The sequence below is a fragment of the Anopheles gambiae genome, chromosome 2 (genome assembly GCF_943734735.2).
Source record: "Anopheles gambiae chromosome 2, idAnoGambNW_F1_1, whole genome shotgun sequence".
Taxonomy (NCBI): Eukaryota; Metazoa; Arthropoda; class Insecta; order Diptera; family Culicidae; genus Anopheles; species Anopheles gambiae.
In genome coordinates, this window is record NC_064601.1 from 103,447,112 (window position 1) to 103,463,573 (window position 16,462).

Consider the following 16,462-nt stretch of genomic DNA (forward strand, 5'->3'; position numbering starts at 1 on the left):
GTCTAGTTCAATTGGAGTTTAAAGTCACCTTAAATTTGCGTAGCACCGCGACAAACTGGTCATACTAATGTGTAAATTCCTAGCAAATACCAGATAGTTTAAGATTTATACTTTAATTTTTAAACAAAGCTTGCTTTCATTTATATACTGAAACGCTTTTCTTTTAATAAATACACTACTTTAACAATAAAACCTTAGATATAATGCCTAGATATCAACAGGCAAACAATTTCAGGCTTGTCCAAACTATTAAACCCTCCAGTTTTCCAGGCGCCCTATACCAAAACCGGGGTGTCAATTCATAGCATCACCCTTTGCTGCTACCGTGTGCATAAACAGTGTGACCTGTGTACCACCCTACCAAACGGAATTATGAATTCAAATCACACCCCATCATTCTAACCATTACATCATCTTCATTTCCTGGCAAACGGTTTCCGACTGGCGTGTGTCTGGCTCGGGACGCTTCGGCCGGTTGGACAACCTCGGCGACGGAAAGATATTTGTGGCATGTACACACGAATGGGCCTTCGCAGCGGGTATCCAACGCTCAGAGAGTGCCCTTTCTTCGGGACTAGGGTTAGAGCACGTGGCCACCGCAGCGAGCCCTTTAAAAGGTTACACTCCGTAACGGTAGTCTGGGTGGAACTGGGCTTCATCGGCAGCATACAGCAATCGACGCCTATGATTATGATATTTGCTTGTGGTCGGTGGAATTAAGCAACTGCCAGTTTGTGTTAGGGTTAGGCCTTTCTGGCTGGAGTGAAAGAATGTAAACAAAACGGAAGCAATTTTATTTCGACTTTGGGGTATTTTTGAGGCTTTTCTTTTGATCTTCAAGCTAGTCCAAGATAAGACATCAGCAATGCTAACACAAATACTTAATATCCCTTTTGCTATCAACGCACTAATGATGTCTTTCTTTCTTTCTTTTCTCCCCCTTTTCTTATGATTTCTTCAGAATTTCCTCTCAGCTAACCTTCAGTGCTGGTGGAACGCACCGCTGGCGGCGGCCACGAAGGTCCTGAAGTATCTCGGACACATTTCGCCCGGCATGCTGCTGATAACGGCCGAACCGTGCGCGCTGGAAATCATCCGCAGTGCCTACGCTCGCAGCGTCCTCAAACCACCGGCCACCTATCTGATCAACTCCGTAGGTAAGTAACACGGGCCAAAGTTTTGAAATAAAACGGGGAGAATATAAGGTACAGCATATGGCAAAACAAACCGCTGTTTGAAATGCGTCACACGACACGCCGATTGTGTGGGCACTTTTCGGACACACAATTTATTGCCCAAACGCTTTTTGATAAGAATCCAAAGCATAGGGATGCCGTTTTTGGGATTTGGCATGGCGTGTTCAATATGGGACCATTTTTTTTTTGTTGTTTCGGCATAACTACGTATAACCCCAAATTGAAGATTCCGGAAACACGACAAGACACGAAACCAATAATTCGATTCAACCACAACCGGGCACATTTTATGGTTAGCCAGATCGGCACGATGGCTTTGCTCGTCTGCGTTAAGGTGGTAGAGTTTTACGATCATCCAGTACAATCGACATTTATGCCTTTATAATCCCATCAAACACACACACACTCGATATTGGGCCGTGGCAAACATAGAAAAAAGGCGGCTTATTAGCCATACAGTTTGAAGTTTGTCTTCAACGTGAGGAGGATGTACAAGGAACAGAGCGTTTGTTTAGTGGGCGAGGATTTCTTCACGGAACAAACAGTTTCAGCTGATAATAGATATGAACTTTAAAGGTTTGTCTGTTAGTTTATTTAACTGAAAAGCGAATATATGTTCGTCAAATTTCTCACAGTGACCTTTTGATTTAAACAAACACACACGCTTTAGCCACAGCTGGGCGATGAGATCATCCGTACGTTCGTGAGTTTCTAGCCTACCTCTACTAGAACTACTATTTAATGTCAATTTTGGATGATAAGAGGGTCTTATGGAGTGATGTTTTGGCGATAAATATTTATCATCCGAGTGGATTAGGTAAATTAATGCGACAAATAACGCATCAATATGATCGGTACGCTTCACAGTGGCCTTCCGAAAGCCGTTCCGATCGATTCAATCGAAGGCGTAACGCGATCCTCATGGGGCGGGTGTATTTATGCTGCATAATTCTTATCACTGATGCAACCTCCCGTGTTGCTGAGTTCATTTTACGACCACCGATTGCCTTCTTCGTTACTTAATTCACTACGCATTCATTCACTTTGCTTTCCCGCCTTCCAAAATGTACGCTCCAAAACTCGCCCCGAAGCTATGCGATATTTGTTAAACTGCTGTCAATCAAATAAAATCAAATTGTCCTCTCCAAAAAACACACAAAAAAGGGCTAGACGTATCAGGTTACAGTAGCGCTGATAAAAACTTTCCATTTCCAGTAATAAAATGGTCAAGAGGAGGTCTAGAAATTTGTCACTCTTACTAACTAATTCACGCAAAGCATACACGAATGGCACGCATGTCTGGCGCACACGACACAGGAACTTACACCTGTCTTCTAATAGCCACCATTCCGTCGGGTTCGACAAGACCTTCCAAATACGCACCACCGCCGCACGCCGAACGGATGCGAACGCGCGTCTGTCACGCGCATTCCCAGGCTGCTCCAGGGGAACATGCCCGGGAACGCTATAGCAACAACAATGAAAAGAAAAAAAGGGTCCAACCGAAGGGAAATTTCCCTTTCGCTCACGAACTGCCTGCGATTGACGCCTTTCGCTACTGTCACTCTCGCTTCAGAGGCCGTCCCGACGCTCGCGAGATCACGAGAAATTAAGTTGTCGCCAGGGTTTCTGGTGTGACCCAGCCCACCAACCTACGACGGAGTTGTGCTCAACCAGTGACGGGGCAGTGATGGGTGTAAAATTAAAACAAATAAAATCTTACAGCTCTCGCCGTTGCTTCCCTATTCCCTTTCGGAGTAAGTAGCAGCTGCTGTTGAACGTTGCTCCGGAGGTCACACTAGGTGCACTGTTTGATGATCGCTTATCTAAGCGAGTAAATCGAAAACGATTCCTCTGTTGAGTGAAATGCTGTTGATCTTTCACTCTTGGAGAGATGCTTTGGGCTGCGGCTAGAAAGAAATAATCCGATTACCTGATCGCGCTACTTCGGATGTTTGAGCTGAGGAATTAAGTGATCCTCGATCCTCGGCTTCTTGCTGTTCGGTTCGGATTTAGGCAATGAAATTAGTGATCACTGCTGAAGGGTAGATAATGCAACAACCTAGACGATCTCGCTTTGACCTTAGTAACATTTACTCCGACTTGAAGATGGAAGCGATCGTCTATGCTGCTGCCGCCAGCAGGTGACACTCGAGCAATTTAGAAGGCAGCCGGAAACCCGCCCCAAACATCTGTTTAGTTCCGTGTTTGGGTTGTGTCACGAGGCTAAACGCTACAAGTCCCGCCATCCGACGCCCCGCCGGACACAGACGAATCCCTTTTTTTTACTGTGAGGGAAAGTTACAGCACAAGAAAACTGTGTAAAACCCGTGTGGTGAGTAAGTGCAGAAGCAGCCAAGGGGGGAAAACGCCACACAAATTGGAAAAGTGCCGGCGAAGAAAACAACCCATCGCACATACAAAAAAACAACCGTCAAAAAAGTAAGCGCAGTAAATCAACAAATTTGTTTATATGACCACTGTTTCGGTGCGGCTAATGAAGTTGTTACCGGATGATGGATGCGACCGCGGCGGCACCGTACGACAGATGATGATGGATGGATGGATGGTCGGTCGGGACTTTAGCGCAGTGAGGGGAGCTTGGTGGTTCGTGCAATTCGAAAGTGACACTAACTGTTGATGACCGTTGAAATTGTGTGTTCCGAAAACATTGTACAGTGGAAGGAATCCGTTTTCCATGGATGCAATCATTGTAATTACGCATGAATACAAATAGAAAAGAGTAACCATTTTTTTGCTAATCAAGTATGGCCTGTCTAGTTTATTACAATGTTACATATGCTCCAAACAATTGAAGCAGTATCTAGAGCGATGCCGATCCAGTTAGATCGAATATGTATTTCTTTTTTGAATAACTGAAGAAGGACAAATATCTATTTATTGTGACTATCCAGTGATCGGGCGCTAGGAGAGGATGAAAAAACTAGGAGAGGAATGATAAAAAAGAGTATTCATTATCAGAAAGATCTTCCATCTTTAATACAAAACAGTTGGGCTAGAAGACCAAAAGCTTCATGGATCATTTCAGTTGGCCATGCTATGGTGATCAGTCCATAGCAACGGCATGGTGGTCAGCACCTGATCTTAGTCAGTCACCGAACATGATACGAGCTTGAACATGTTATAACATGTTCCTGTCGGTCATTGCATTGATCATTGCCTTTTTCTGTACATCTTCATCTCAGTACCATCTAAAGATCGTATGTTTGCTCTGCCCGTATAACCCTGAACTCATGTCTGTAAAGATCCACAGCACGATGCAATATGCGATATATTTCACATTTCTTGAAATTCTGTGATTCCCAGGGGTTAGTGGATACACTGAAAAGTACGATGATGATGGTGAAGAGCTCTGGTAAAGATCAATACAAAAGCTACGATCAAGGCACTAAAGATGTCTACAATGATCTCATCGGAGAAACCAGAAAATTGAGAGAGTCCTAAAATAATATACTTTATTGCGATTCGTTGATCGATACGATCTCTTCACTTGTTCTTCTTCTTTAATGTAACAACCTACACGCGATCATGCCGGTCTAGGTATATACGGACGACCTAAAACTTGTATAAAGTACCGAATAGCCTTCCCGAAAGCCTAACCAACGTCTCTCTACCGTACTCAATTCCAGGTGACATCGATGACTGTATCGTGACCCCGATCGTACAGACACAGTTCACACCACTGACGGAGGCACTCTGTGACGTCATCATGGAGCTAACATCCCAAGGACAGTCCGCCACCATCGAGAACATACGCAATCGATTGCGTTCGAGGTATGTCCAGTCTTTGTGTGTACCTCTTCCCCGCAGATTCCGTACTATAGTCTCCCTAACCCTCTCTCCCAGGTTTACCCACATGCAGCAGCCATCGGTAGAGGTCATCTACGATACGCTCGTGCAGCTGATGCAGGAAATCAAAATCTACCAAACATCCAAAGGATACTTTATCGTCACGCCAGAGTAAGTCGCTACTACTTGTTATCAAACCCCATCTCCCCAGCATCAACTTAATCCCTTCTCCCCCTCCAATCGCACAGAAAACGACGCAACAAAACGAACGCTGCGCTTGAGTACGGTGCCGGTTTTCCGGGCGTCGATCTCGACGGCAACGGTCCGACGAAGGAGTCGAAAACGCTGCTCATGAGCAGCCACGAAGCGCTGAGCAGCCTGTACGGCGAAATCTCGACCGTACGGGCCGGCGACCAAACGCACCAGTGCATCCAGACCAACCTGGCCGACGTGATCTGTGGCGGCAACCCGAACGATAAGATCCTGTACGCCAGGTCGGCGAGCAAGCAGCGCAGTGCCTCCTTCCCGAACAATGGCAAAACGCTCGAACGGCGCCATAGTTTACGCTTCTTCGGTTCGTCCAAGCGACTCCAGCGGTCGGCCTCGACGAGAAGCCTCTCCAAGAACTATGCGCAAACGATCGCGAAGGATGGAACGCAGGCGGCGGCGGCACCACTAGCCGCACCGGAGCAGTCGCCCTCCCCATTGGATGCGAGTAAGTTGACCAACTCCCATTAGAATCTGTTCGTTTATGTGTTTACTGACATCTCTATCAATCCCCAAATTCAGAGAAGCAAACCTCATCACAGTCCCTCCTGTCGCGGATCTTCCGGCGCAGCACCCGCTCCAAGAGCAAGACGAAGCAGATCGAAACGTACTCGGCCCAGTTCCCGCCCCCGGAGTGGTTCAACTCCAAGACGACCCACCTCCACAGCGTCGGCACACAGACGACGGACTATTTGGTAAGCGTTCCTTCAACTTCCTACCAAATACCAAAAATGCTAAAGCCTCACACACTCTTTTCCAGGACTTTCCAATCAAGTCACGCCTGCTGAACGCCACCTTCTACGACAGCTCGGACGTGAGCCAGCGATCGCTGTCGCTGCCGAGGCGCCGGCACCATCGGCGCAACCTTTCCAGTGAGTCGACGTTCTTCATCTCGTCGCGCGACTGTTCGCCGGTCCGGCGGGGCAAAAGCCCCGGCTCGTACTACTGTGGCAGCCTGCCCCGTTCGATCCACTCGACGCCGGCCAGCTCGGGCTACTACAAGGTGTCGCGCGGCAAGCAGCTCTCGTCGGCGGACAAGCTGCACAGCAGCAGCGACAACAGCCCGGGCCGGGTGGAGCACAAAACTAGTCGCAGCCTGGGCATTGCCAGCGGGCCCTCCAGCATCGACAGTGGCAAGATGACGTACGTCACGTCCGGGCCGTCCAGCTTCGACAGTGAGAAGCTGTCGTCGACGCGCACCAGCACCCATTCCAGCCTGGAATCGCACGTCTCGTCCGCCACCGTCACAACGGCCATTCAACAGCAGCAGCAGCAGAATTCCGGCTTGTACATTAACAACGACACCAAGCCACCGGTTTCGGGTGGCTCCCAGCCCGGAAGTCCTGCACGTGTTTCGCAAAATGGAACGCCAAAAGCATCGCCAGCTGCACCGGGCACGGTGACAACCGTCATGACAGCGGTCGCATCCACCACCAAGGCGAACAATAGTTACAAATGCTTCGAGACCACGTTCGGCTACACGAGCACCAATACGGCCGGTTTGAAGGGCAACTCACCCACCGGAAGAGCGTCCAAAAGCCCAGCCAGTACCACCGGACTGCTGGCCAAACCGATCGATCATCTAACCGCGCTCAGTGAATCGCTCCTTCAGTTCCGCCTGAACGGCAGTGACACTGCGACGACGACCAATGGGACGACCAGTTCCGGACCGCCACCACCACCAGCGACGGGCGGACCCACCTCAGTAGTACACCAGAACGGCACCACGCCGGAGCTGAACAAGTACAACAAAAACAGCACCATGAACAACAGCAAACCGCTGCAACCGATGGCGACTGCACCGGCTCAACCGCCCCCGGTTAATTTCTTCTACAAAAACGTGCTGAAAAACATCCAGCACGACAGCAAGAACATCTGTGGCGATCTGGCGGTGGAGAAAACGTCCCCCACCTACGACGAGGAGCGGACGGGCCTGCGGCTCCAGAGCAACCTGCGCCGCTCGAACTCCGAGATCAAGAAGCTGAACTCGAACCATCACGGCGGCAAGCAGCAGCAGCTGGCGGACGAGGACGATCTGCCCAAGCGGACGATCCCATCGCCCCAGCCGCTCAGTGGCCTGATCGTGATGAAGAAAAAGAGCCTCTCGGTGTCGAGCGAACCGAACCTGCTGGCGAACGGTGACAGCAAGGCGGCCCAGATCACGATACTGGTGCAGGAGAACGGCGGCACGGAGCGGGAGCGAAGCGATGGGACCCCGACCGGGGACGGTCGCAAGCGCTACTCGCACTACGACGAGCTGGACCGCCGGTTTGGCTACCTAAACGGGGGGTCCGGAGGCGGGGTGCGCGATGAAGCACCGCTCGCACTGGAGGAGATGTACGAGTTTCCGAGCCTTTCCGATCTGAGCTTCAACTTTACCTCGCTGGCGGCGCAGAAGATCCTGCAGGGCGATGCGAGCCTGAACAGCATCGACACGCTGGTAGAGCTGAACATTAACCAGGAGAAGCAGCAGACGCTGATGCGGCTGAAGAACGATGCGCGACTGCTGGCGCAAACGGTTGGGCCGGCGGCGGTGTCTGCGGAACCGGACAGCAACAACGGCACCGCCAAGGTGATGACGGACTTTGGGATGGTTTAACCACACACACACAATGCACAATGTACACACACATAATGGAGGAAGTATTAGCATTAGAACACGCGTACACACTGTAACACAGAGAGAGCGAAGGATGGAGGGAGACATATAAAAAGTGCCAATATCTTAGGAGCTTATATTAGAGTGTCGTGGGGGGCTTTTCGGCTCCAGCAGCACTCTCGGAGTGGAGCAATATGTAATCGAAAAAACGGTCCCGTCCACTCCGGGTTTTTTTTTAGAACACGCGCACCCGCTGCGTGACAAGCATTTTATCCTAACCCTGTACAGGAATGAAGCAATGAAAAAGACGACGCAGAAGAAAAAAAAAGTGTACGCACGCATTACTCAAACGAACGAAGAACAAACGACGACTCCGGAACAAGGAACAAACATGTAAGCAGTGGCGGGTTTTAGGGTGTCGAGGGCCCTATGACACGGGAAGATGAGGTAGAATCGCTGCCGTAGTACTAGAATCAGTAACGAGTACATGTACAGTAGTACAGTACAGTACAGTAGTACAGATAACAGTACCTACTGTTATGTATGCTGGAATGACCATCCACGGGGCCCGTGACGGTCGCCCAATCCGTGTACCGTTTTTAACCCTGCCACTGCCTGTAAGCACGTGTAAGCGAAAATAATAAAGACCACTTACTATAGCAAATAAACTTGTGTTGTGTTGGTACGTGTTTATTCGATTACGTTTTACAGCGGAAAAGCTTTACATGAGCTTATGATTATGGTTTCTTAAATGGAGTGCTGCAAAATGTCACACTGTCAATGTCTGACTGTAACACAATCCATGTCAGCGGTCACGTACTCCATTGTGATAATGAGAGGTGATACTCAAAACGATTTATGTGACTAATGCATGCTGCGTAACATTTTTGCTTGCAACGCTTGGTCAGTCACTATGTCATGACTTTTTTTTTACTGAGATCAGTTCTGCAAAATGTCACTGACAAATTCCGGCTGAAACAAAATAATGTCACAGCGTCACGAGCTCTACTGTGATGATCAGAGGTGATACTCAAACAGTTGTTGTGACCATCACATGCTTAGTGACATTGTGTGCAACCAACTCACTTGGTCCGTCACTTGTCATTTCAGTCGGTGATCATCCCGAATGTCATGGGAGACATGAAGCGCGTTTACCCGACAGACCATCAAACCAGACAGAGCGAGAAAGCATGCTCAATTTGCTGCTTGAGACCACACGCCAAGTACATGTCCAAGAATGTCGTGAATATCACTGACAGAAAATGTCATGACCAAGTGAGTGATCAAGAATTGGGTGCTAAACTAAACATCATCGAGCATGTGATGGGACCACCAACTGTATGAGTCTCATCTCTGATCATCTCAGTTGTGTACGTGAACTGAAATGAGCTAAGCGGCATTAGGCTTATCTTGTGAGTCACAGTATCGCTGGTTGACTGAAGCACTCGCATGTCGTGTTCGGCATGTCATGACGCACTTTAAATGAGAATCAGCAATGAGCATCAAGCTACCACGGATTTGTTCTTTGTTTTCGTTGGTGAATATCTCGTGATATTCATGACATTTTGCAGCACCGGTTCAGAGCTACATAGTGCTTCTCTATGTACGTTTATTGCTAATATGCTGTGAAATTCAGATTAAATTAATTCCTTACTTAAATCTTCCCACTTAATCATTTTGTTTTCCCAACATTTACCATCCACCTTGTCCGCGGCCGTAATTGTTGTTACCTCCGCCATAGCCCCCTCCTCCATAGCCACCCCGGTTGCCACCCTGATACCCTCCACGGTAGCCACTGTTGCCACCGTATCCCGATCCTTGGTAGTTTCCACCGCCACCACCATACTGGCCACCATTGTCACCACCGCCCCGCATATAGCCATCTCCAGAGTTGCCGGGATTTGCTCCCGAATTGAAGTATCGGAAGTTGGACCGGCTACCTCCATCGTAGCCACCGCCACCACCACCACCGCCACCGTTTCCATATCCCGATCCGTAACGATTGCCGTCACCGCGGAAGTTACCACCATTCCCTCCGTATTGGTACATACCACTGTTACCACCACCACCACCACCACCCCCCATTCGCCCATAGTTACCCCGCCCACCGTCATCCTCGTCCATCCGCGGCACCTTCGGCTGGTGGGAGCGCACGCCCTGCCCGAACGTGCTCCCCTTCGGCCGTTCGATCTCGTGATCACCCGCATTGAACGCGCACAGCTCCTTGATCACCTGCAGCAGCTTCACGTGCTTCCCGTCAAGCGAGGTAGTGCTTTCCGGGTTTTCTGATATCCGCACCAACAGTTCCTGTAGACAGGGTCGCAGCGCCAGTATCATGGCCGCATCGCACGGATCCATGTTCAGGTTGAGCCAGTTGTCGATCCGCACCGAACCGTGGCACCATTCCACCTTCTTGCAGCCGAACAGCAGCAGATGGATGGGCGTCACCATCGACATCTGCTTGCACGACACGGCCCGGGTGCGGATCTTCTCGCCGAACACGAAGAACGGGTACGGGAAGGTGGTCGGCGCGTTGCTACAGTTGACGGACGTTTTGTGCATCAGGGCGGCACGCGATTCGGTTGTGAGGACGCGCCGCTTCTCCTTGTGGTAGCAGACGTTCGGGTAGAGCCCGATGCACAGCAGCGCCATCGCCATCTCCAGGTCCGAGTCGGGGTTTTCGCTGTCGAAGCGCAGCGGCATCATCGTGTCCTGCGGGAAGCCGGCTAGGCAGAGGTTCTCGATCAGCTGCTTCTTTGCTTCGGCGATCGAGCGCAGCGTCGGCATCTGGAGCCCCTTCCAGTCGCAGAAGCGCATTTCCGCCTCCTCGCCGATCGCACGCTTTTTGCTCCACATCTGCGGAAAAGGTGATGCGATTTTGATTAGACAAACAAAGAAACCTACTTGCATTTAAATCCCCCATTACCTCAAACGCCGTAAGCATCGCCACATAGTCCGAGCACGTTTGGCCACTGAGTGCCTTCTGGTGGTTCATCAGCCGCCGCTGGCCCAGCTCGAGCAAAAACACCTCGGAAAAGGTGCCCGAGTAGGCGGCCATCGTCGTGAGCGTATCGCACAGCCCGAACAGCGTGCTCAGCACCATCATCTTGCCAAGACGCGGCTCTATCGGCAGCCGGGCCAAGATCCGCCCGAACGGTGTCAGCTGCTCCTCCTCGTCCAGGCAGCGCATTTCCTTCAGCAGCACCTCCGCCTCGATCACAGCATCGAGCGGTGGCGGTTCGATCGCTTTCGACAGGAACTTCCCGATCGCACCGAGCCGAAGCAGCTTAATGCTGAGGGCAAGCTCGTGCAGCGGCGTGCGGAACATTTCCGGAGTAAGATTTTCCTCCAGCTTGGCGAAGCGAGCGCGCGAACAAAGCGTAAAACACATACCGGGACTGACGCGACCAGCACGTCCCTTGCCTATTGTGCGAAAGAAAAGAAAAATAAAATAAATAAATAAATAATTAGCGCCCCTTTTCTCCCTTCCCTCCCTCTTCCCCCTCAAACACGTACGCTGTTCGAGATTCGTCCGGGCGGCCCAAACGGTCGCATAATTTGTCATGTTGTTGTGCGAAGTGAACAGCTTCATGCGCGCCTTGCACGTATCGATCACGTACACCACGTCGTCGATCGTGATCGACGTTTCCGCGATGTTGGTCGCCAGTATCACCTTGCGCCGCTGCCCGTAGTGGTTGAACACCTTGCGCTGGTCCTCCCTCGGCAGCTGCGAATGCAGCGGCAGCACGACCAAATTCTGCCGCGGCTGCAGCTGGCGCATCAGGGCAAAGATCATGTTCCACCCGGCCAGAAACACGAGCACGGCCCCGGGCCGGCCCTGCTGATCGACGTAGTCGACCAGCGCGGTTATCAGCTCGAACGGTGTGTCCGCCTCTATCATCATGGCCATCGCTTGCTTCGTTTGCGGCGAGTACTTCGACTCATCGATCACCTCGTTCAGATTTCCACACTCCGGCATATCAGCATCGCACTCTCCGCCACCATCCCCGCCATCGTCCTCCCCATCCTTGCCCCGTTTGCGCCGGCCCGCACCACCTTCCGGCGGTGACGGGCGAAACTTCAGCAGCTCAATACAGTCCTCCAGGAACAGCTGCTCAACGGGGAACGCCCGGCCCGGTACCTCCAGCACCGGACAGTCACCGAAGTAGCGCGAAAACAGCGACGTATCGATCGTGGCCGACATCAGTATCACGCGCAGATCCGGATACGTGTGCACCATATCGCGCAGCACGACCAGTATAAAGTCGCTGTTCACATCGCGCTCGTGAATTTCATCCACAATCACGTGCGAAACCCCACGCAGCCCGCCCTCCAGCTTGCGCAGCAGCACCCCGATCGTGCAGAACAGTATTGAACCGTACGGGCGCGGCAGCACCGAATCGAACCGCACCGAGTACCCCACCGTTACGCCCAAATTCTCGCACCGCTCGTTCGCAATGCGCTCCGACACGCTGATCGCACTGATGCGGCGCGGTTGCGTCACGCACACATTGCAGTACGCTCCCTGGCCCGAGTTGATGTAATCCTCCAGGATGAACTGCGCGATTTGCGTCGTCTTGCCACAGCCCGTGTTGCCCCGGATCAGCACCACCGGGTGCTCGTTGATCGCTTCCATGATCGGTTTGCGCATCGCCGAAATGGGTAGCTTTTCGCGCGTCCGCATGCTCTTCTGCAGCTCCAGGTCATCCTTCAGGCGGCTGCTGCTCTCGTTCAGCAAATCTTCGCTCAGCTGATCGAGCGAGGCCGTCGCCAGGTAGCCCTCGTCGATGTTGCACCCCAGCCAGGCGTTCCAGTTCGGTACCGGCGGTGACCACGAGATTACCGACGCCGGTTGGTGCAGGTTCGTCGACTGCGGCTTGAAGTGCACATCGTCCGAGGGGTGCAGCAGGCTGACGGATTCCTTCGGATTTTCCGCCGCCGGGTTCACCTTGACCGGCTGTACGCCCATCTCCAGGAGCGTTTCGTGGACGCGCTGGGCAAGCTGGTTGGAAATTTTCACCGGATAGGCGGCCAACTGCTCCGACGCACTGGGGGAGACGGTGGAAACAGGTTAATGGTACATCAGCAGCACTTTGAACGCGCAACATTACTTACGTAGCGCTCTTGAGCGATCCGGTGAACGCTTCAATCACACCCAAATGGTAGAGCTGCCGTATGAGGGACAGGGCGCACGATTTGCTCGCCGACTGTTTGTTCGAACCGGACTCACGGCCCGTAATCGTACGGTTCAGCTCGCGCACGTATACGATCATCTCGGCTATGAAGCTCCTGGACGCCGGGAAGAGCAACGAAAAACAGTTAGCACATGCTAGAAGCACCCATTTCAGCAAAATAAACTATTTGTTTGGTTATTCTTCGTGTACTCATTTTGTGTAGTTGTGTTTAGCTTACTTAAAAACTTACCAATTCCCAGCTCAGTATCATCGTGAAAGCCTGCGGGGTACATTTTCAAATCATCTCGTAAAGCATCCACAGCAGTCGGTCGTTGACTTTGCTGCGCACGCTACACAGTTTGAGTAAAAAGGATACGCGACACGATGAGCACAAGCGCAGCAGTTCGAAGCAGAAAGGGAAGGAATTTGCAATTCGGTTGGAGGCACTGCCCGTTTTGGGGGGCAGCCTTTTTGATGTTCAGTTTGATTTCTATGTAATTATTTGCAAACTCTATCCATCGCGCTTCCTTCTGAATCTACTTTGCAAATGATTACATCTTTAGTTTTACTGTCTTTTTGGTGGTTGTTTTCCTTTCCCTTACTACTAGCTATTGCTCGAATCTGTGCACTCGCTGCTATCGTTCGCTAGCTAGTGTGTGTCCGTTTGCGATGATTCGAAACTGTACCCCCGGGCCTGGGTGATTTGAATTCAACTCTCATAAACATACGAGACTGGTTGGCTTCATCTCAAGACGTTGGCACCCGTCTCCCGCATCTCCTTCTTGACGCAATGTCGAGGCGAGAAAGGGTACCACTGCCGCAAGCTGAAGCCAAACCAGCCTTGTAAAACAATAATACATGCCGAAACTCGTGTCTACCAATTTAAAACGCTTCCCCCCCTGTTCACCGAAAGGTTTTAAACTGATAGAAGCGAGTTTCGTTGTCCAGAGACGGGCCAGCACGGCACGGCCGTTAGCAGGCGCGCAATAGTACTCACTTGGCGTGGTCCGGCCCGATCGAGGTGTACTTAAATTCGGCCTTAATTTTGTGATGCTGCAACCACTGGTTCAGCTTCGACTTGGCGTTCTCGATCGTCCAGTTGCCGTGGATGGACGCGTTCACGTCGAGCGATTCGGCCGCCTCCATGTTGTCCTGTTCACGCTTGATGTCCTCCTTCGAGGGCACGTACGGCCGGTACGCCTGGCCGAGATCCTGCGGCACGAATCCCTTCATGAAGATGTTACCCTGGCCGGCCGGTGCTCGCGCCATTGACGGTCCGGCCGCATCGGCCCGATCGATACCACCGGCCGGTGCCGATGGGTCCTGCGGCACAGAACCTTCCGGCACCTTGCCAATGCGCACGAGGTAGTTGACGAAATCGCGCGACGCATTCTTCTCCGAGTCCTTCTTGTTGGTGGAGTTGCCGACGCCGATGTAGTTGATGCCCGGGATGCGCACCTCGCACAGGAAGCGTTGCCGGTGCTTCGGCCCGAGCGGACGCACATCGAACGCTGGCTCGCAGACATTCTTCTGGCACCAGCATAGGAGAAACGATTTCATGTCCATCCTGCCGGCTGCGGTGGGGACGCTCATGTGCGTGTATGGGCTCGCTTCAGATGCACACTAAAAACGAATGTTTCAGCGAACTATACTTCCCTGCTTCGTTGGATACTGATGCAACGAGACTTCGGTGGGCGCGAGAAGGTAAAAGAGCGTAGATTTGGATCTTTTCGATGCAATTTTTCACCTTTTTCACGGCGAAGGAACTGTTTATACGCGAGATGGCGTCAAGCACCGTGAAGATAGGGAAAATTTCTAGTACTCGAGCCATGAGGTATAAACCAAACTAAATTTTTAAAGTCTTCGAAAACAATTTACGAACGTTGTGATTATTGTTTTCAAATAAATCACAGCCTTAATCATCAAAGGATACACGAAAGAGGGAGCTAAAACTGCAGAAGTAATTACATTTTTACTGAATTTATGGTTAGAATATGTGGACTTGATTTTGTATTAAATTGTACTCGTATAACAGTTTTGTCGAAAGCCGTAGAACAGCCATGCTACTTTTTAGCTTCAACTTAAATTATTCAATTGCTACTACGAATAAAAATAGTACCTAAAAGATCAAATTGACGGCAAAATATAACTAAATCAATAATTTTAACAACTTTCATCAAAACAAGTTGTAAAATGGCATGTCCAGCCGCATCCCACCGTGCACTGTCAAGCATTTGTTGTTGTCGCCCCATTCGTAAACAACACGATCGGAGGAAAACCTTAGCACAGCGCGGGAATCCATCGCATTCACATCCGATTTTTGTTCCTCCGAGTGGTTAATTATCGTCCCATCCACCCAACATGCCGAAGCGAAATGTAGCATTCATCAAACCGGACGAGCCCGATTTTCTTAAACGAATGAAGGCACAAATCGGCTACCGGGAAGGTCCATCGATCGACGATAAGGTAAGCAGTCTCTTCCACCTTGCTCAGTTATCAGCATTGGCTTTATTGGCTGAAACGAATTTGGATGCATAATATCTTCCTCCTTGGTTTGTAGCGTGAAGCGATTGAAAACTTTGATTCGGACTCGGACGACGAGGAAAATGAAGACGAAAAGCCGCAAGTGGTTGTGGTAAAGGAGGGCGATCTTACGGAAGCGGAAGCTGCACAAGCTTTCAAGGGTAAAGTTCATTAGTTTAGGGCTCTTACACCATTTTGTCTAACAATGCTGTCTTACCACTTGTAGAGGAGAGTGAAAAACCTGCTGATTTGAAACAAAAAATTGTGTTCAAAGCGAGAAAAGCCAAATCGGACAAGCCGGAGGAAAAGCCAAAACCGAAGCCGGAAGAAAAGAAGGCGAAAAAGGCAAAACAAAAGCAGGAAAAGAGCAAACTTTCCTTCAACGACGAGGAAGACGAGGAAGAGTACTAGGGAAAGAGTTAGGCTTTAGGAATAGATTTGTACAAAACTGAAGTGACGAATTATTCTCAATTCCGTTCAACTCACTATTATGAGCTATTGCGGCATATAGTTTTAAGAATAAATGCTTTATTTTTAACATATAAATATTTTATATTAGCAGTTGTTTGATTTTACGTTATCTATTATATAAATATTGACAATACAATACAAATATAAAATGAAACAAAATCAATGCATTTTACCGCACCTCTTCCCCCTAGCCCTTCAACTTCCCTGTACCCTTACCGTATACACCACCCTCCCGCCTTCACAACCATCCCCCCGCTTCTTTCTTACCTTTCTTACTTCCCTGCACCTACCACATCCCTTGCCCCCCCCCCCCCTTCGCCCTTCGCCTGACCAATAACTAACATACGCCATTTTATTTTATCTTCAAGTCAGTGAAAGGCCCCAAAATCCTACCAGCGCTGTGTCCCGATCGTCAAATTAAT

At 50.4% G+C, this 16,462-nt stretch overlaps 3 protein-coding genes across 6 annotated transcripts in view; 2 read left to right on the plus strand and 1 right to left on the minus strand.

Moving 5' to 3' along the window:
- Nucleotides 1-8,540, plus strand: part of LOC1277181 (mucin-17) — an 87,856-nt gene extending 79,316 nt beyond the window's left edge. For all 3 annotated transcript variants that reach the window (XM_061641822.1, XM_061641821.1, XM_316625.5), the window contains 6 exons: nucleotides 962-1,157; nucleotides 4,847-4,991; nucleotides 5,064-5,177; nucleotides 5,255-5,721; nucleotides 5,796-5,968; nucleotides 6,034-8,540. In XM_061641822.1, the coding sequence (XP_061497806.1) occupies nucleotides 962-1,157; nucleotides 4,847-4,991; nucleotides 5,064-5,177; nucleotides 5,255-5,721; nucleotides 5,796-5,968; nucleotides 6,034-7,872 (2,934 nt within the window). In that variant the 3' untranslated portion in view covers nucleotides 7,873-8,540. The remainder of the gene's footprint in view (nucleotides 1-961; nucleotides 1,158-4,846; nucleotides 4,992-5,063; nucleotides 5,178-5,254; nucleotides 5,722-5,795; nucleotides 5,969-6,033) is intronic.
- Nucleotide 8,541: 1 nt separating this feature from the next.
- Nucleotides 8,542-14,867, minus strand: LOC1277182 (dosage compensation regulator). Of its 2 annotated transcripts, none has more exons than XM_316626.5 (5): nucleotides 14,044-14,867; nucleotides 12,988-13,161; nucleotides 11,389-12,920; nucleotides 10,799-11,295; nucleotides 8,542-10,728 (listed from the first exon to the last, which is right to left on the minus strand). In XM_316626.5, exons 1-5 carry the CDS (start codon nucleotides 14,637-14,639, stop codon nucleotides 9,565-9,567), a joined length of 3,963 nt encoding a protein of 1,320 aa, XP_316626.5. In that variant the 5' UTR covers nucleotides 14,640-14,867; the 3' UTR covers nucleotides 8,542-9,564. The 2 variants fall into 2 exon arrangements, with proteins under 2 accessions (XP_316626.5, XP_061497804.1); XM_061641820.1 differs by lacking the exon at nucleotides 14,044-14,867 and adding an exon at nucleotides 13,297-13,758.
- Nucleotides 14,868-15,271: 404 nt separating this feature from the next.
- On the plus strand, nucleotides 15,272-16,115 carry LOC5667108 (uncharacterized protein KIAA1143 homolog). The gene is made up of 3 exons (XM_001688875.2): nucleotides 15,272-15,512; nucleotides 15,607-15,730; nucleotides 15,796-16,115. Exons 1-3 carry the CDS (start codon nucleotides 15,408-15,410, stop codon nucleotides 15,978-15,980), a joined length of 414 nt encoding a protein of 137 aa, XP_001688927.2. The 5' UTR covers nucleotides 15,272-15,407; the 3' UTR covers nucleotides 15,981-16,115.
- Nucleotides 16,116-16,462: the final 347 nt, after the last annotated feature.

Excerpts from the sequence above, each read along its gene's own strand:
- LOC1277182 (XM_316626.5), bottom strand. The coding sequence starts at position 14,639 with ATGAGCGTCCCCACCGCAGCCGGCAGGATGGACATGAAATCGTTTCTC. Across the intron at positions 12,921-12,987 it reads GGATCGCTCAAGAGCGCTAC|TGCGTCGGAGCAGTTGGCCG; the intron begins GTAAGTAATGTT and ends CGTCTCCCCCAG. Across the intron at positions 10,729-10,798 it reads CGATGCTTACGGCGTTTGAG|ATGTGGAGCAAAAAGCGTGC; the intron begins GTAATGGGGGAT and ends CCTTTTCCGCAG.
- LOC5667108 (XM_001688875.2), top strand. The coding sequence starts at position 15,408 with ATGCCGAAGCGAAATGTAGCATTCATCAAACCGGACGAGCCCGATTTT. Across the intron at positions 15,513-15,606 it reads GTCCATCGATCGACGATAAG|CGTGAAGCGATTGAAAACTT; the intron begins GTAAGCAGTCTC and ends CTTGGTTTGTAG. Across the intron at positions 15,731-15,795 it reads AGCTGCACAAGCTTTCAAGG|AGGAGAGTGAAAAACCTGCT; the intron begins GTAAAGTTCATT and ends TACCACTTGTAG.